The 19,052-nt window shown below is 30.6% G+C and overlaps 5 protein-coding genes across 8 annotated transcripts in view; 2 read left to right on the forward strand and 3 right to left on the reverse strand.

The window, feature by feature from the left end:
- Positions 1-1,610: 1,610 nt before the first annotated feature.
- LOC119829643 (exosome complex component RRP42) lies at positions 1,611-4,755 on the forward strand. Its single transcript, XM_038352259.1, has 6 exons — positions 1,611-1,781; positions 1,870-2,066; positions 2,590-2,755; positions 3,438-3,617; positions 3,888-4,108; positions 4,641-4,755. The coding sequence occupies exons 1-6, from the start codon at positions 1,725-1,727 to the stop codon at positions 4,741-4,743; spliced, it is 924 nt and encodes a 307-aa protein (XP_038208187.1). The 5' UTR covers positions 1,611-1,724; the 3' UTR covers positions 4,744-4,755.
- Positions 4,756-4,783: 28 nt separating this feature from the next.
- Positions 4,784-10,330, reverse strand: LOC119829299 (sequestosome-1-like). Of its 3 annotated transcripts, none has more exons than XM_038351751.1 (8): positions 10,226-10,330; positions 9,598-9,780; positions 9,205-9,369; positions 8,765-8,943; positions 7,307-7,994; positions 6,706-6,846; positions 6,020-6,133; positions 4,784-5,446 (listed from the first exon to the last, which is right to left on the reverse strand). In XM_038351751.1, exons 1-8 carry the CDS (start codon positions 10,230-10,232, stop codon positions 5,301-5,303), a joined length of 1,623 nt encoding a protein of 540 aa, XP_038207679.1. In that variant the 5' UTR covers positions 10,233-10,330; the 3' UTR covers positions 4,784-5,300. The 3 variants fall into 3 exon arrangements, with proteins under 3 accessions (XP_038207679.1, XP_038207678.1, XP_038207680.1); XM_038351750.1 differs by having other exon boundaries at positions 6,020-6,148; XM_038351752.1 differs by lacking the exon at positions 10,226-10,330 and adding an exon at positions 10,059-10,219 and having other exon boundaries at positions 6,020-6,148.
- Positions 10,331-10,997: 667 nt separating this feature from the next.
- On the reverse strand, positions 10,998-12,414 carry LOC119829664. The gene is made up of 2 exons (XM_038352281.1): positions 11,684-12,414; positions 10,998-11,433 (listed from the first exon to the last, which is right to left on the reverse strand). Exons 1-2 carry the CDS (start codon positions 12,375-12,377, stop codon positions 11,120-11,122), a joined length of 1,008 nt encoding a protein of 335 aa, XP_038208209.1. The 5' UTR covers positions 12,378-12,414; the 3' UTR covers positions 10,998-11,119.
- LOC119829665 (biogenesis of lysosome-related organelles complex 1 subunit 5) lies at positions 12,342-13,821 on the reverse strand. The gene is made up of 4 exons (XM_038352282.1): positions 13,788-13,821; positions 13,555-13,637; positions 13,191-13,379; positions 12,342-12,557 (listed from the first exon to the last, which is right to left on the reverse strand). Exons 1-4 carry the CDS (start codon positions 13,804-13,806, stop codon positions 12,381-12,383), a joined length of 468 nt encoding a protein of 155 aa, XP_038208210.1. The 5' UTR covers positions 13,807-13,821; the 3' UTR covers positions 12,342-12,380.
- An 864-nt stretch (positions 13,822-14,685) lies between these two features.
- LOC119829277 (arfGAP with SH3 domain, ANK repeat and PH domain-containing protein) overlaps positions 14,686-19,052 on the forward strand; it is a 41,675-nt gene continuing 37,308 nt past the window's right edge. Inside the window, exon 1 of one of the 2 annotated variants that reach the window (XM_038351713.1) lies at positions 14,686-15,035. In XM_038351713.1, coding sequence (XP_038207641.1) covers positions 14,910-15,035 — 126 coding nt within the window. In that variant the 5' untranslated portion in view covers positions 14,686-14,909. The remainder of the gene's footprint in view (positions 15,036-19,052) is intronic. The other variant, XM_038351714.1, reaches the window with a different exon arrangement.

Below are 19,052 nucleotides of genomic sequence, written 5' to 3' on the forward strand. Positions count from 1 at the left end.
TCTAACTATCTTGTAGTACACACGAACCTTGACATTGCATAAGGTTTTTGAGTTTAACTTTAGAACAATGGGTGCATTTTTCACAATTTACTAGCATATATTATAACTTTAATAGAATAGTTCGTTCATATAACTATTTTATAATAATAAGTAATTATTTTGAAAATTTATAGTTTTGTTAAAAATATTATAAACTTCGAGGGTTTCATGCTGGATGTTGCTTAGTACACAGAAAAAGAAAATAAAAAAGTAATTGTCTTGAAGCAATTTGAGGCAGCTTCGAGGAATAGAATATTTTTAAATCCGCGACCGATTCAAAATCAAAGAAAATTTGAAATTATTAATTTTTTTATTTTCAAACATCACGAAAAGTTGATTTGCTCGCCTTTCATAAACAGGAGTATCAAAATAGCACGGCTTTTGGCCTGTGTTGGTTGTCAAAACTGGTGATATTATCTATAGCAAAATGAATAAACTTTCTCCACTTTAATAAAAAGAGTAAATATAATCGGACAACAAGTTGATTGAAATACAAAAATTAGATACACTTTGTACAATATTTAAACCTCTCTACGAAGAGACGCGTGCAGAATATTGTTAACGTCTATGTTATACACATATATTTAGAATAAAAGATAGTATAAAAGACATTTTATTTCCTACTACCTAAATATTCACCCTGGTCCTTAGCTCTGATCGGTTAGATGCATTTTAATCTTATTTTCAAATTGGAATTCCAAGAAGCTAAAAGCCATTAAAATCCGTTCAGTTGTCCAGTGAGTCTTAAGTTATATAACTAACACCATACATTATTCGTCATTATTATAGGGTTTTGTGTGAAAGTAGGTTAGCGAGAAGCGAAGCGACGATCATGGTAGGTTCACTTTAAAACACCGATTGCCAGACTCCACGTTTTGTAAGAATTTTGAATTGTTTCAAGTTAAAAAAGTCTGTCCGTCGTGTTTCCTGAGTGGCTGACTTGCGTGCAAACATTCGTCCGATGTATGTATATGTCCTCATTTTGTGAAGATATATTTACAATTTTTGGCCCATACTTGTTTAGTATGTAGTATTGTTATCTGTGCTTGTGGGTTTGCGTATAGACCTTAGACTGCCTTCCTAACTTCGTATCAATACATACGTTTAGGTAATAGCTGCCTAAACGTTTCAATGTTTTAAATTATTAAGACTTCTTCTTAACAACATTTAGTATTTACGCCACAATCTTGTTCTTAGGCTACATTCGCCATTTAGCCTATTCATGGATTATTATTCTATAATAGTTCTTTACTCGCAGGCTGCACTTGTCTCCGCATTCTGGTTTCAAAAATTTAAAAACTTACGGCCAATTTTTCATAGGTAATCATTCATATAAGTGATCATTTAGTTTTTGGCTTAAAGGTCTCGGTAACCAAGCCAATAAATATTTTAAAAAAATTCATTTAGTTTTATCAACAAAAAAATAACAAATACATGCCCAATCGACCCGTGGGATCTAAGGCTCACATACCATTATTAAAATTTACAAATAGCTCAACATTGTCATTTTTGATTAAAATGCTTTATATTTTGACTTTTGACACATGTCAATAGTGAATAGAGTTATAATTTGTAAACATAACCTACAAGTTATATGAGCTTATTTTTTTAATAATTACAAGTTAATTGTAATTTAAAAACAACTATAATTTTTGTTCAATTATTCATAGTTTTCGATTCAATAAATGGCTGGAATATTACTAAGTCAGACTGAAAAAACATATATACTTCATGGCGTACAGGTGTATAATAACACAGATTTATTTTCATATAATAAATACGTATATTGCTAACAAGAAGAAACCCTATAACATTTTAATGTGATTTCAGGAAGACTTCCGCTCTGATGGGAGATCTAATATTGACTATAGACCCATGGAACTGGAAACAGACGTAGTCAGCCATGCAAGTGGTTCGGCGCGCTTACGATTGGCCAATACAGATATTCTAGTGGGTGTTAAAACTGAAATTGATGTTCCTTATCCTGACAAAGCTAGTCTAGGAAAAATTGAATTCTTTGTAGATTGGTAAGTATCCATATTGTTCTATAAACTTGTAGATTTGCATGCTTATAATCGCAATAATCTTGTATATTTTATTAGATTAAAACAAAGATCAAAAATAAAAAAAATCTATCAAACAAATATATGTTTATTCTGCTTGATCAAAATCATTTGCTACAAAAAAAGTGGTCATCATACTGACACTAACAGGCATTTACTTATATGTTTCATTATTTGCAATGAAAGTAAGCATTTTTAAATGTAATATATATATTTTACCATCCAATATTTAGAAGAGGAATACCTAAACCGAAAGAAAAATGAGACCAAGTTCAATAATATAATAAACTTATATGAATCAGCTCAAATATGCCCGATGATATTAAATACATAATAACTCTTACTTTCCTTATGCTACATGTTAAGTTTAGTTATTATACATGTTTAATAAACCAAAATTTCAACGATTATCTCCAAGAGGATTTGCCAAAATGCACATGAGAGATATTAACCGTGTACTTTATCAATTGAAATGTTTTGTTTCTAGTTCTGCAAATGCCACACCAGAATTTGAAGGTAGAGGTGGAGAACAACTTGCAAGCAGCATATCGAACATGTTGCAAAGAGCATATCACTCTTCTCAAGCATTTAATTTAACACAATTGTGCATATTTGAAGGAAAACAATGTTGGAAACTGTATATTGATATTTTAGTAAGTATCAAAAGATAAATCTGAACAATTCTCTTAGCAGCATACTATAATAAGTCTTTTTTTATATGTATGAGTTCATTCACTTAAAAAAAAATGTTTCTATGATCTGTGATCAAACCCAAGAACCTCTTGATTAATATGATATAGATCTAATTTGATATGTCGTGTTATTATTTTTAAGGACCATTCTTCAACAAAAACAGCAACTAGATACACAATCAACAACAAATAATGTCCTTACCACCAAACTGGGAAATTTATTTTGATGTATATTGACCAACTAGCTTAGGATGTTAAAATTTATGCTTTAAGAACATTTTGTAAATACACTATAGAATAGAAAAGCTAATACATATTTATCTATTATATCTTATATATAAAATTCCCGTGTCACAATTTTAGTTACCAAACTCCTCTGAAATGGCTGGACCGATTCTTATAAAATTTTGTGTGCATTTTGAATATATCTGAATCAGCAAACATTTTTCATACCCCTAAATTTTAAGAGTAAGGAAGAACAGTGTTTGAGTGTCAGCTAGTATGCAATTTTGACAAACATATATATATATATAGAGGACAGATTTAAGTTTGTTTTTGAATCAGATTGTGTATCAATATTTTTTATTTTATATTTTTTTCACAATTGGTGATTAACATAACAACCACAGTTAATAACTTTCAGATTCTAGAATGTGGTGGCAACTTATGTGATGCAGTGTCTTTAGCTGTAAAAGCAGCACTTTTCAACACAAGGATACCTTTTGTTAAAGCAGCTCTTATGGATGGCGGAAATGTAGATTTACAACTGTCTGATGACCCATTTGATAGCAAGCATTTGAATGTTGGCACTGCACCATTACTGGTATATTCAACCTTCTTTCTTTGCGCCTAGTACTGAAAATTAATAGTACCAACTTTATCTTATAGCCAATGTAAAATAAACTAGGACAAAACCCTTGCACATGTTTCTCATATTTCTTGATTTATTGAACATATTTATGTACCACATCAAATAAGAAAAATGAAAATATACAAAAAATTACTATATAGTACATAGACTTTAACTTAATAATACATTAATACTATAATACTTTCATATAAGACAAAAAAAGCATATTTAAATATATTTCAGGTCACATTATGCAAAATTGGTGATAAATGTGTTGTTGATCCATCAGCTGAGGAAGAAAAGTGTAGTGTTGTGTCACTGATTGTTGGTGTATCAGGCAATCCTGCATATTACACAGGAAACACAACCAACCCTGACTTAAAGTCTAAATGTACTACAATTGGCATGATAGGTGCTGGCAGTGTGGCCTCACAAACACTGAAAGAGGCTGTCAGCCAAGGAATGTAAGTAATGAAAGGGTATTTACAATATCTATATTGATCATCATCATCATCATCATTATTTTGTTCACACTGCTGGGACCTGCTATAAGGATTCAGGCTAGAATGCTGGCCAAGTGCCAGTAATCTTTTTTAAAATTACCACCGAATCGGAATGTCGCTTTAACCGAGAAGAATCGGCAACTCTATAATTAATCTTTTCCTATATATTATCATTACAAATACGAACACCACACATTTTTATCATCAATAAGGAGAGTGACGTTTGTCAGGCATAAGTATGTGTACCTGAACTACGCGTACTGTCACTATATCCATTTTTATGGAACACCTTACGAGTTCAAAACCGCTAAACGGAATTTGACATGAGGTCTAACCATCAGAATAATGGTACCAACAGGTTTTTTATATAAATAAAATAGTGCCCGCAAATTTAATAAAAACGGAGTATGGGTTTGCTTTTTTTCTAATCCTAGCAATGATCATAAACAGATGATAGCAATAATCTGTTAAGCACCACTTAATATGTTTTCAGTATTGCAGCCAAATGTTTAGACGAAGCACTTGGAAAAGCTCTTTTACGTGAAAAAGCAGAATCCAACACTTACAAAAAAGAATCGTATGGATTTCTTAAATAAATATTTTTTATACAAAAAGGTTTTTAATTAAAACACAATGTTTCCCATATACCTTTATTATATTCTAAGGAAAATAAACATTTTTCTACATGAAACCATCACACTTTATCCATTCTTTATCAAGCCTGTATTATAATCAGTCATATTATTTCTTTCCGTAATATTTAAATTGAAGGCTACATAAATGTCATCAAGTTGTAATTATATTAACAAGATATCTAAACAAAATATATCTCTTTGAACATGAGAAATAATAATAAAAAAAGCAAATACCAAATGGTATGCAATTTTCAATTATATAAAGCATCCATAATAAAAATAAAAGAACTAAAATCATTATTAATGAAACAAATAAGGCAAGATATTCAGTCATAATTTCAGGTAAATTAATACCATTGTCAATATAACTTTAACTTATGATATTTATATCTTATCTATGCAAAAAACATGTTTATTTGAAGTATCTATTAAGGGCTATGATACGATGCCCCAGATCTAACAGATATAGAGAATAATGCAATAGATAATCAATGTATATATATTCATGGAGAATATATTTACTTCTTCGCATTGACAGGAGTCAAGAGGTCAAGAACAGCAGCAATATTGCCATCCTTGCTCTCAAGCAGTTGGGTTAACCATCCTCCTTCGTTGGTGAAGCCCATCGATATCATCTGCTCAATGGCTGCTTGAATATGAGACACTGTAAAAAAAGGTTTATATTAAAATCAAGAAAAATATTTTACATACTTTATAAAAACTAAATATGCATAATGAAGAAATACACATGTTATTTTCTTCTTTTTATCGCGTTAAATAATCAAAGTGCTCCATCAAACATATTAACTGACATGAAATTTAAGCCTCTTATAATTAAGTTTCACTTTCATAGTATTGTCACGATAATATGAAACAAACAAATGCATATTCATATTATGCAAATACTATTATATTGTTATAATATTATTATTATAAAGTGGGCCACCAAATAACAATTATTATTGGAATGTTATCGTCCTGACTCATTGTTTTTCAAATATATGTTTAATAATATCCTTTGTAATTGGCACTTGATAATACAAATATATTATAATTCTATAATATGTACATATATATTTAAAATTATCATGTCACTTTTTCTAACCAAACAATTTGATTGATTTTTACTAATTGAAATTCTATCTTTAAAAACAGTATTTGCCAGATCACCTAATAAGCTATGATAATAAGTTTATCGCTATATTTTTATACAGACACTTCAACAGTAAATACTTACTTGGGTGTCTTTCCTGGCGAGAACCATTGGCCGATGTTGGCTTACTAGCATCTTTAGATTTTGGTTGTTCCGGAGCACTCGGCTTTGGTTTTTCTGGAACTTTCACCTCAGGCTCTTTGGGATTCAACACTAAATATTAAAATGACAAATAATGATATGAGTACTTGAATGTTGTGAATATTGATCAATGTATATTGAAATTTATTTTATATCCACCTGAGATTATGGGAAACTATTAACAATAACAAACAATAATTGATTTGTATTTAGTAATAAAAATGAGTATTAAAGAAAAAAGGTCACATGCTGGGGCTTTATGGGTAATGTTATTATGAAATCATTAGATTAACATTTAGTATCCCAGTGTTATATTATTCATAATGGTATTGTGATATATAAATGTATTTACATTTTAAATGAATTACAAACACAAATTATATTTTAATAGCTTTTTGAGAGTTATCGCCTATAATAAGCCTATTTCCTTCTCCTAGCCCTTCCCAGTCCATTCCTTCTTTCCAGTCATCAATCCTTTCCTTATCCCTTTTCCCTTAAAAGCGAGCAGCGCACTCAGAGATCTGAGTCTCTGCGAATGTTCATGTTCGGTGGTGATTGTTTACCATCAGGCGAACCACCAGCTCAGTTGCCCGCTATGACATAAGAAAAAAAAAAGTTATAACACTTACCAGCTGTGGCAGCATTGAGAGGCGGGTAGAGGCTTTGGCCCTCGTTAATTTGCACACGATTTTGGAATTCTTCAGGAAGGTTAAAACCAATTGGAGGGTTTGGTTCTGTGCCAGGAGCCTTGGCATCAGAATCAATAAGATCTAAAAAAGGTAAGTAAAATGAAAATACCAATTATACCACATGATGACCATGGTCACTCAGTCAAGAACAATACATTAGGAAGGAAAATTAAATGTTAATCACAAATAAGAGTTTAATATATATAATTTTTATTTTTTACTTTCGAACTATTATACTATATCCTACTAATATTATAAATGTGAAAGTTTATAAGGATGTGTGTGTGTGTGTGTGTTTGTTGCTCTTTCACGCAAAAACTACTGAACCGATTGCAATGAAATTTGGTACATAGACAGCTGGACAACTGGAATAACATATATAATTTTATCCCGATATACCGACGAGATACGGACTTACGCGGGTGGAACCGCGGGACGCAGCTAGTTATGATATAAACCTAGAGATGTGATCTTTTTGAAAGTACAAAATTATTTGAATACATTTCTTAAACTACTTTGTACATCCCTGTATAAAACGCACCTTTGTCATTATTGATAACGGTCCACTCATCAGTTTTATCAGGTGAGTCCTCTTTCTTAGACTCTGCTGTTGCGTTAGAAGTAGAAGATACTTCGGAAGTCACACTTTGCTTATCAGCGTTGGACGCCTTCCTGTCCCCTTGGCCCATTTCCACATCATCAGTCTTTTCCTCTGTAGCAGATGTCGATGGTTGTTGTGGCATAAACGCATTTAGGTTTCCGTTCATATATAAATTAAACAGTTTTTGAATGTTGTCAATGTTCAAATTCTCTGGCGTGAAAGGGCACTGAGGTCCTCTAGTGGACGATTGTTGCTGAGCATTTTCCGATGTCGCGGCCGAAGCGGATGCGCTAGCTTGTGCCTTGGGTGCTTGTGCTTTTGGAGCTTCTTTAGCAGCAGAGTTTTCTTGGTTTGCATTAGCAACATGTTCCGTTTCAACTCCAACATCTCCAGCAAGGTTGGCAAATTCATTCATATAAGTGGCGAATGTTTCTAGCCAGCTGGTGCGTGGCCGGCGTTGGTGTTCGTCACGGGCCTGACGGCGATGGTGGCCGTGGTGGCCATGATGCTCACGCCGCTTACTTTCACTACTCTCATGACGTTGCTTCTTGCAATGTTCCTCGTTAATCGCATGCAATGTTTTCAGAAAATGGCGCGATCGTTTTACCGCCGCCTTGATAACGGTGCGCTGTAATTATATATTATGCATTTATATTTGAGTCACGTGTTTGAACACGTGAACCGGTCAGATGAGATTCATGATCCATTACCAGTCAACAAAGAAAATTCAAAGTTGAAGTAATAAAGCTGGATACACAAAAACTTCATAATTATCAAAGTAAAATATGTGCGTCAATTATTAATAATTGAATACAGAGGCCACATGTATGTCTCAAGCGGATGGAAAATTTCCAGTTCGTTGCACTTACGCTCGTTTAAATTACTGCGAATTTACAAGAGTACCAAAAAAGTGTTATATATACTAATATAAAGCCTTATGCAATCAAATAGAAAATCATCAAACTAGTGTCAACTAATTATTTATGAATATTAAATGTATCTACATCTTTGTGTTAATTCAAATTATTTTGTAGGGACAAAAATGTTAAAACTATGCACAGAATCCAAGGTAAACCAGTTTAACTCACAGCTGACTGGTTTTGTTGAAAATTTAAAATTAATTTTACAGTGACTGTTGTTGAGCAAATTTGTAATAATGGTGCAATATACTGAAACTTGCAAGTCACTAAAATTATTACTACACACCAAAATAATTTTGTTAATAAAAACCCTTCTAATCAAAAACACATCACTTCAGCACATTTTACTTATGTATATTTCGACATGACCACTATTTATGTTAATTTATTGTAATCATAAAGACATGACTCAGTATTACTTTGCAAACAAATATAAAATGATGAAATTTATTTCAAATTTACACAAGACAAAACTTACAGGCAGTGTGGGTACAGGCACTCGCACCATGCAATGTTCAGGGTGGAGACCAGCAGACTCGCACTTGGAACACAAGTCATAGTCGTCACAGAAGGTGCACTTGTAGCGGAAACCCGTTATAGGAACTTCACAGCCGTCACACACTACACCGCTGTGTGGAACACTTTGCCCAGAGGACGCTGAATAAAGAACAATCTTTGTTAATAAATGAAAAATCTTATAAAGTAAAGGCTCTCAAATTACAAAGGACAAAAATGATAAAAATTTGGTTATATCACTATATCAGTTAAAATTTAAGTTTTCCACAAATTTCAAAATTAATTTAACTCGAAACATTAACAAAATAAAATTCAATTTTTAATGACACTTAATCATTAAACAATTTGATAAAGGATTGCATATGTATGCCACAATTTCATCTATTAGAAAAAACTACTTACGTCCAGGGTTATTATCAGCAACAGCAGTTATAACAATATCACAATCATCATTGCTGCTGTCCTCCTTGAGGTGTACATGAAGCCGTTTCAAATCATCTGACATTGATGTCAGAGCAATCATCAATTCATCATCAGATGAAATAGTCACGTCATCACCTTCTTCATCTGTTTATTCAAAAATATTTGTTTTTATTCATTTTTACCTTTTTTTACTCTCTAATACTCTATATTTTTCTAATTTAAAAGTAGTTAAATGCTTGATTTTATATTTTTTAGACATACCTATAAATCCATAATTGTTAATTACATAAAATTAAATTTAGTTTTGCAATTACAGCCAAAAATTATTGGGATAATAAAAAAAACATCATTTTCAAGAAAACAGATACAAACCTTTCCAAGAGACAGTGAAGCTCTTTCCTCTAAGCTTAGGATAAATATCTTGAAGTTTAGCATGCAAATACGGAAAGCTTGTCACAACACCTTTTTCAATCCCAAACCTCCTTACTTCTGGTTTATCACTCCCATTCCAAAAGGTATAAACTTTAAATTGAACCTCCATTCTTGTTTTCTGAGCTATAATTTAAATCAAGTTAAAGCTTACTATGACACAAATAAAAACAATAATGTTAATTCATGTAATATCATCCACTATGACGCGATGGTTTTCAAAGAGGCCATTTTGTGGTACCTCTACGCTCTAGCCATCTAGTCTAAGTAATTAATAAGTACTTGAAAACTTAAGAGAGATCGAAATACGAATGCTATTAAAACGAGGTAAATTACACATTTATTATTATTTATATTAAATGAAATACAAAAAAAAATTATCTAAATCTATACGAAATACATACCTCGTACACAAAAGACAAAATCAATACAACACGATAACAATTCACAACAAAACACAAGTGACTGCGCGCGTCAGCGAGAACAATATTATGTATGGTGGATTTCGTCCAGTGTTCTTCGGTTATATACATACGTTGAATGTTTTCAATTTTAATGATTCATCACTTACCGAACATTGGAGAAAAATATTACTCAGTTGTGCAATACGAATGAACAGGTTTGTTTTGTTCAAAAACAAAATAGTCACGTCAGTCGTCACCCAATGACTTATGACAATGACAGGACTTAGTGCTGCCACAGAATAATAAGTGGTGTTGCTAACTAATTTAAAATTGTATTGTCCACTTGTCCTACTAGTCCTATCCTACTTATATTATAAATGCGAAAGTTTGTAAGGTGTGTAAGTAATGTGTGTGTCTCTTTCACGCAAAAACTACTGAACAGATTGCAATTAAATTTGGTATGTAGACAGCTGGACAATTGGAATAACATATGAGAAACTTTTTATCCCGATATTCTTACGAGATACGGACTTACGCGGGTGAAACCGCGGGGCGCAGCTAATAGGTATCCATACCAACAGCTCATCTTTAATCATATTTTTGTTTATTAGAATTCTTATCTAATTTGAAATTGAAATGTTTTCTAATTTTATTTTATCAAAGAAATAAAAATACACACAGCTTCTGTATAAAATATCACGTTATTATCAGTCCCATGAAAATTTACCATTATACATAAATGATTGTTTATCTAATCAGGTAAGCACATAATAGTGAATATTTTAATTTATAGCCTTTATTGCCATATTTACGTTTTTTTTTTTTAATTAAAGAACTCCATAAAAATATGTATTAAAGAACTTAGTACAGCATTTTTTTAATTTAAAATTTTATATCTGTGTATCGGCACAATAGAGGGGATAATAATATGATAAATAATATAGCTTACATTTTTTTAATTTTAAATATCAATCAACAGGATTATAATTGTAGTTGCATCATTTGCACAGCAACACTTAAACATACATATTATAACTACTTTATATAATTCTGGAATAAACTTAATCTTTATGTTCTTTATCAGTACTAGGTTTAATTGCATTAGATATATAATTATTGACATCATTAGCAAACTTAGCAGGGCCACCAAGCTGTACAGTTTCTGGTACAGATAATTCTTCATTTAGTTTTTTGGCTAGGAAATATATTTCAGCAAGGGCTATAATAAGTGCACACATGACACCCAGCAACAATCGAAATCCAAAATCTAAATTTCCAACCATCCATTCGACTCCACGGAAGCCAAAGAGGAATCCCGCAAATATTGAGAGTAAAAATTGACCAATAGCAATCAGATGTCGATTTAGTTGTTTCACTGAAAATAATAAAGGAATTAGTAAATTGTTAAAAATATATATAATTAGTGCAAATAATTCAGCTACAATTGATATACAATTGGTATAGTATTGGTAATAAATATAAAATCAACATTATTATTAGTGAGAGAGTAAAAAATTCTTAATTGAAAGGATATAACAAAAATTGTTTGTTTAAGAGGAAATTGTGCCTAATAAATCAGTCTTGGAAATGGTATTTTGAGGTGAATTGTTTCATAAAATACTAACTTTGATATGAAATACTGTCCTCTGGAAATCTTATTCTTACATTATCAACACCTTTAGTCATTTTTCTATATTCGCGGGCCTCTTGCTGTGCTCTCAATTTCACACACCTTGCTTCGAGATCAGGATTTCTCTTTATAATTTTATTATCAGGCATTTTAATATCAACACCTTCCAGGAGTTCATGCAAATGTGGCATTTCTTCTCCTTTGCCCCTTTTATTCTTAATGTAAATATATAGCCAATCTAAATCAGAAGTAATGAGGAATTTTTTATTTTCATCTGACAATACCTCATCCTCAGCCTTAACTTGGGACTCCTCCTTTTCATTAGTTTCTTCAGAATCTTCAAGATTATTATCATTCTTTGTTTTTGTATTCCCCTTAGAATCTTCTTCTCCCAAATTATCATTTTCCTTATTTTTTGATTCAGATTCAATATTATGTTCATCTGGATTCAATTTGTTCATGACCTCTTTAACTTTTTTTAAATTTTCATAATCTTTGTCAGTAAGCTGAACAGTTTTTGTATCAACATTATCACTGGAAGTAACAGTACATCTATTTTCACCTTTAATTATAAGAGCAATGTTTGTAGGAACATCTTTTGTTACATGAATTGTTTTTAAAAACTTAATTAAAACTTCAGTGGGATATATTCTTAGGTGTGTATCAACAAGAGAGCCCTTAAGATCCATGGCTTAATTATTAGTTATGTTAAGTTTATGATTAAGATCTGCGTATAAATCTCTCAACTCCTCTTCTTTTTCTTCAAATGTATTATCAATTCTCTGACACTTAAAGTTCATATCATCAATAAACTGATCCCATTCCTTTTGTCGCTTCTCTTTATTTTCAAGGCGCTTTTTGGCACACTCCTAAAAAATATTAAATTATTGCATTATGTATGTAACTAACGTAAAATATAATAAATTTTTATTTATTATTATAAACTTGGGGAACTCATTTATCCAGCCCTCAGATATCCTCATAATGGAATACCAACCGCAATTAATTTTGCTTATTTAATCAATAGCTCTCAACTGGTTTTGAAAAAAAAAAAATTATACAAAAATATATGTGTAAGTATGCATTTCTCCAAACACTTCACAATTTATGCTGCTACATTTACTTACATGTAATGTAAGAAAATATGCATGGACATATGTCCTCCTAATATTATAAATGTGAAATTTTGTGATGATGGATGTATGTGTATGTAGGTTTGTTAATCTTGCAATCAAAAACTACTGAATCAAATGCAATGATTGGTACATAGAAAGCTATACAACTGGAATAAGACATAGGCAACTTTTTATACCAGTATTAGTTTGGGATATAGACTTATGCAAGTGAAACCGCAGGGTACAGACCAGACCAGACCAGACAGGTCTACACATCTAGATCAACTTGAAAAATGATTCCTAATTAATTATCTAACAAAAATGTAAAAATCTCCATCATTCCCTTAGTTATCATGTGTGGAAAGTTGGACTGACTCAATCTGGTACCTGTTGTATTTCAAGATAGTCCTTCTCAACTTCCTCAGTTAGTGTTAAAGCTTGTTGTAATTTCTCACTTAGGACAGGTAATGCAGTCTTTGAGCTTCTTTGAATTTTATCCAATTGGGTGTCTTTGATATCTGTTATATTTTCTAGAATATTGAAAAGATTTTCAACTTCTCTGTCACCACGTTTTTCCTGAAAATATAATATATGTATTTTGTTACACAATACAAATTTATTGAATTGATGCAGGAAAAAAATATATTGTACTATACAATATATTTTTTTCCTGTATCTATTTTCCTTTATGTACATAATAATTTACTTATTGAAACAATATTTGTCTTGTTTTATAAATTATTTGTCATACCTCAAATTCTTTTAACATAAACTTAATCTCTCCATTTAAAAACGGTCTATGGTCGAACAATCGAGTCCAAATTTCACCAATTTCTGCAATGTTTTGAAAAAAAGAAACAGCGTATAAAACTATTACATTAAAGAAATTGTATTTCTTAATAGAGTGCAATGATAAGATTTCATAAAGAAATAATTGGAGCGTTTTAGTTAAGGTATCAAATAAATAATTCTTGATAAACTTACCTCGTGACAACTCCGTCATTATGTTTTTAATTTGATTGACATAAATGATTTGTCGTTTGACATTTATAACAATGTTGTCATTTCAATGTTTACAATTTCAATTTTATAATTTTCTTCTGTAGGCTGTTTGTAATATGTTTACATAATATACATACAAAAATGAAGAATTCATTGATACATCTGTAGTACGTTTATCTTTTCTCTATTTCTTTCTATTGATGTAATTTTTTTATTCCCAATAACGCAGCAGAAGGGAAGGAACGGACAACAACATCGCAAATATATCTACCTAACCACGGATAACATTATACTAAACAAGTAAGAAAAACAATACCTTTCCCTAATATTGTCGAAAATATGTAAAGCTGGCGAACTCGATCATGTGCTTGTACAAGTACATCCACCATAGACACTTAAGGTGTCATTTTGTGTATGATAGAATGGTAATATATCTAATGCACGTATAGTCTATGGTTGCACCAGATCAACAGCTCAATCGCTCACACTCTTTCATTCTATTGTATATAGTTCAATATATATTTTTTATATTATTGAATAATATTTACTTGCTATTTACATAAAATTGTCTATAAAAATGTTATTTATAATTATTAATGGAAGCCTTAAGTTCTATAAACTTATAATGCACATTAAATTTAAAATAGAAGGATCACATAGAACGAAACGTAGTATTTAACATTTTATTGGTTTTTTAATGTCATTAAGTTTAAATTCAATAAGAATCTATATTCTAATTATGGACTGCTTTGCTATAATTTGCTACAGCCCCAGTGCAATAATACAATATATAATACACTGAATTTTTTTGGTACTTCAGTCAATGTCAAGACGCAACTCATTCATTTTATTTCATTCATAAATCGTTCAATCAGTTTGTTCATTTGTGTTGCTGAGCGCGGGTGTGTTTGTTTGATATTTTAAATGCGAAATTGTTTTTAAAATCGCAAGTGCTTTGAATTAGTGTCCATAATGTGTTCAAATATTCTTGATTTTGAAAATGTTGAAAATTCTTTACTCTGATTGGTACGATTGTTGGTACGGATGTGTTTTACGTGACTAGGTTTGTGTGTAGTTTTTAACTGATTGTTCATTGTGGTCAACATGCCGGGTCTTATTGGCATTGGCGAATTTATAGAGGAAACAAGAGAGGATTATAATTCGCCCACAACTTCTACTTTTGTTTCCCGTATACCACAATGTCGACAAACCATCAACGCTTTGGAAGAGGTATGATATCCCCAAAAACATTTGAATATACGCTTCAATATATCTAAATTCTTAAGTTTCTGACTATTGTAGTAGATCGTAGTTGAAAATACTTTAATGGATCGTTTTATATTTAAATTTTTTCCTGATCTGTTATCTCATCTCTTTCTCGTAGCTATTTAAATAAAGCAAAATATTTAAATTTATAGTACTGTACAGTCATGTACTCGTTATTATCTAGGTATCTCCTTGATAAATATACAGAATACAGATATACAGCCTGCATGTGTACACTCAATAAGTATTTATTATTTTTTTCCCTACATTGAAAAATTTATAAAATTTCAAATGATGTAAAAGAGCATTTGATATATCCACTGCTTTTCTTTTTATTATATGTACTTATATTTATTATTATATATACTTGAATATATTATATTAAGTAAATTATTAGTCTAAATTAATGAATGAGAAATTTGAATTATTTTTATGAATTAAAACAACTAGAAAGATTTCTAAAAAAGAATATTATATAAAAAAAAATTAATTGGTTAGCTGGTTCGTTGATGCCCTAAAATAACATAGTGCTACTTTGCTGCTTCTACTGTGGTACTATTCATAAAATGAAATTGTAAACCAATCCCACAAAGGGGTAATCTCCAGGTTGCAAATAATTTTATATATTTGTTTTCTTTTATTGCCCATGCTTTTGCAATAGGGTAGTAGACTACAATCATTTTATTTATTGAGTACTATTTGATTATCTAATGTTTATAGTATGATGTATTTTATAATAGATGATTGATGATTCTCCTTTTTGGATAAATAAAAAAACTGAAATATTTTTCATGAGATGGCATGGTACTCATGGCATGTGTCAGTCGTATGTATTTATTTAAATACTTGTTTCCTATAACTAAACTAAAGGGTGATAAAAATATTTAATTACTGGTAGGTATCGCAAAGATAAATTCAATATCCTTTGGTATAAATAGAAGATTGAAGTTGCAATTATGTTGAAAAATAAGTTCAGGAAAATATTTGATTATATTTTTAGAAGCATTAAAATTAGGAAAATTTCAACATTTGGATGAGTTAATGCATCACATATTTTGACATTTGTCAATTTATTTTCCTTGCCTTTGTACAAAATAATTATTTTATACAATAAACTAAATTTCCTTTAAATTGAAAATTTCAACATTTGGATGAGTCAATGCATCACATATTTTAACATTTGTCAATTTATTTTCCTTGCCTTTGTACAAAATAATTATTTTATACAATAAACTAAATTTCCTTTAAATTGTCAAGATTACACCAAATTTAAATGGGACATAGTACAATAGACAAAAGGCCAGCTATCCAATAAAAAAAAAAAAATCATTACAATCAGCTCAGGTATAAAATCAAACAAATATAAAACAGTTGAACTAGTAACCTGCTTCTTCCTGCAAAAACTATATTGTTTTTGTACATTAAGTATATACTTGATAGTTAAATAAAATTATCCCACACCATTAAATTGAAAAATGAATTATATACTACTACAATAATGATAAGATGAAATACACATATTGTATGGAAAGATTTAAGATCAAGCGAAAGTATTGTATATATTATATATAGATATAAGCATCACAAACCTGACTTATGTCTTTTACTTTCTCTTTTTATGAAATTATGTTCACAGCTCTTCAATGTTGAATATGACTCCCAATGTCATGTGACTAAAATACATACATACTTTATTGTATGTTTTTTTATATGTGAATTAGACTTGTGAATAGATGCAGAAAGAAAATTAGCTATAATTAAAGTATTGTAGATACAAATAGATAATAGACAATTTATTTGACTTTGGCCTGCAAGTGGTCATGAGTTCAATTTCTGTAGACATAAGTAAAATTATAGTCTACCAATTTTCAAAAGAACTCATTTTTTTCAATTTCAATATATATTTAGAAAAAGGTAAAATATGTGTTCTTTGCACAGCCTGATTCTGTAGTTGCTACTACAGTATGACCTTTCACTACAGTATGAACAATTACATTGCTCGAAGTTAATAAACACCAAATACTAATCTTCAAAGTATTAGTCATAGTGAATTGAGACCTACGCGATCGCGGCATCAGCTTTTTTATAAATAAAGAAGTACTTTAGCTCTACTCAATATAGAAGTACTTAATATAGAAGTCTATTGGTATCCTCGTGAAACTAGGTTTGTAAGAAGCTAATCACTTTCATGGTACCAACAAAAATAATTTTAGTTATGTGTATGTACTAGAACCAAATAAAATAAATAATTCTGAAATAATATTTCGAAACAACATACATGCAGCGAGTCGAGACTCGAGAGCAATTCATGCGCCTTTGTTTAGTCGAATGACTTATCCCGACTATCCTATTATGATGATGTTCGTAGGAATTTAATGGTACTTATTGACATGTGATACTTGGAGCTTCGTACAAAGAGTGCAACCAGAATACTCGTCATCGTCTCGGGTTACAAGGTCAACGCCTTTCGCTATCGAATTAATATATTCCGACATACCCGTTTTTGTTATGTGTTTTCATTTACTTTCCACTTGATTTGATAAAATTTCTTTTGCTTTCAAACACTGCAACCTGCTTAACTGCGATACTATACATCTTATCCCCACTACGCTTGACAGTATTATATTATCTTCTCTCACACTCGTGTCACAATGTTCGTAACCATACTCCTTCGAAACGGCTGGGCCGATTCTCATGAAATTTTGTGTGCCATACCTGATATGTAGGTCTGCGAATCGGTCAACATCTCTATTTCATACTCCTAAATGGTAAGAATAAAGAAGAACCGCGCTTACCGGATCAGCTAGTGTTTATATATAAAAAGCACAAAGTTACTAAACAATATTCAAAAAATATATATTACGACGCGACTCTATAATATCAGATCAACATAAAACGTAACAATAGTAAATATAGCTTATCGAACATAATAATAATAATCTTTGTATGAGTCAAATGCCAAGATCAAGAACGAATAAAAGTTCGGTAATTGCATTGAAATGAGTCATAATCGTGAGAGGAGGACGATGTGTAACTCTCGTTCACAGTTAAGTTACAAAACATTATTATTACCTACACAATACAAACAGTTTAATACAATATGCCATTAATAATATAGATAATTATGGTGATTATATTATTGTGTATTTGTGTTTATATCAGTAAACAGTGTCGTTAAATCTTGTGTAACCCATTGTTTTGTTTCGTGAAAAAACTTCCGCGTGTGCAGCATGTCTTTGTTTATATTTTTCTTGTTAATAAGTGTGTGGAATGCAAATATAAATATAATAAACCTTACTTACTAAAATGTTACAGATTTAATGTAAATAGTCGATGGCCTAAGATGAGCTAAGTGATCAAAATATTAAGGTCATGTTGTAAACGTCAGTTCCATACAACATTAAAATACAAATAGACTTACTAACTTTTTAGACGTAAATTATCATCGTAGGTATATACTATCTATGTATTAAAACAGATACAGTTTACTTTTTAAAATCAGCTTGCGATTTGCTTAACGCATATGCGATGTATTTCCATTTGAAATTTTTATGTAAAAAAAAATATATTTTCTTTATTGTACGATTGAGCATACTAAAAAATTGTCCAGTACATACATTTTGTTATGGATAATACGTAATAGTAAATCGGATGCAATTGTAGTACGATTAGCGATTTCACGGTTATACTCGCTCGTACGTGATAAGCACTTGATCGGAGCAAAAGTTTTATTCATTTTATTGCAATCGATAATAATAATTATTACGTTATTATCGCGAGAGCAAGGGCGTATGTACCATTTATTCATATGATTCATAAAACAATATACCTACGTAAAAATTATAGTCTAAAAATAATAGAAGCATTTTACATTACTCTGTTAAAGTTCTCTCGACGATTTAATAACAATGAGATGCGCTGTTTTTTATTTGTTGTTTACGTTTTATATCTCATTGTGTATTATACCGATTGCTACATTAT

The sequence above is a fragment of the Zerene cesonia genome, chromosome 10 (genome assembly GCF_012273895.1).
Source record: "Zerene cesonia ecotype Mississippi chromosome 10, Zerene_cesonia_1.1, whole genome shotgun sequence".
Taxonomy (NCBI): Eukaryota; Metazoa; Arthropoda; class Insecta; order Lepidoptera; family Pieridae; genus Zerene; species Zerene cesonia.

Bases quoted from the DNA above. Each gene is read 5' to 3' on its own strand.
- LOC119829664 (XM_038352281.1), bottom strand. From the start codon at position 12,377: ATGGATCTTAAGGGCTCTCTTGTTGATACACACCTAAGAATATATCCC. The intron at 11,434-11,683 runs GTTAGTATTTTA...TATTATTTTCAG, and splicing joins GGACAGTATTTCATATCAAA to TGAAACAACTAAATCGACAT.
- LOC119829299 (XM_038351750.1), bottom strand. The intron at 8,944-9,204 runs GTAAGTAGTTTT...TTCTTTATTCAG, and splicing joins TGCTGATAATAACCCTGGAC to CGTCCTCTGGGCAAAGTGTT. The intron at 7,995-8,764 runs GTAAGTTTTGTC...ATATAATTACAG, and splicing joins TGCCTGTACCCACACTGCCT to CGCACCGTTATCAAGGCGGC.
- LOC119829665 (XM_038352282.1), bottom strand. The intron at 13,380-13,554 runs GTATGACAAATA...TTATATTTTCAG, and splicing joins TTATGTTAAAAGAATTTGAG to GAAAAACGTGGTGACAGAGA. The intron at 12,558-13,190 runs GTACCAGATTGA...AATATTTTTTAG, and splicing joins ACTATCTTGAAATACAACAG to GAGTGTGCCAAAAAGCGCCT.
- LOC119829643 (XM_038352259.1), top strand. From the start codon at position 1,725: ATGGCTGGAATATTACTAAGTCAGACTGAAAAAACATATATACTTCAT. The intron at 2,756-3,437 runs GTAAGTATCAAA...AATAACTTTCAG, and splicing joins AACTGTATATTGATATTTTA to ATTCTAGAATGTGGTGGCAA. The intron at 3,618-3,887 runs GTATATTCAACC...AATATATTTCAG, and splicing joins TTGGCACTGCACCATTACTG to GTCACATTATGCAAAATTGG.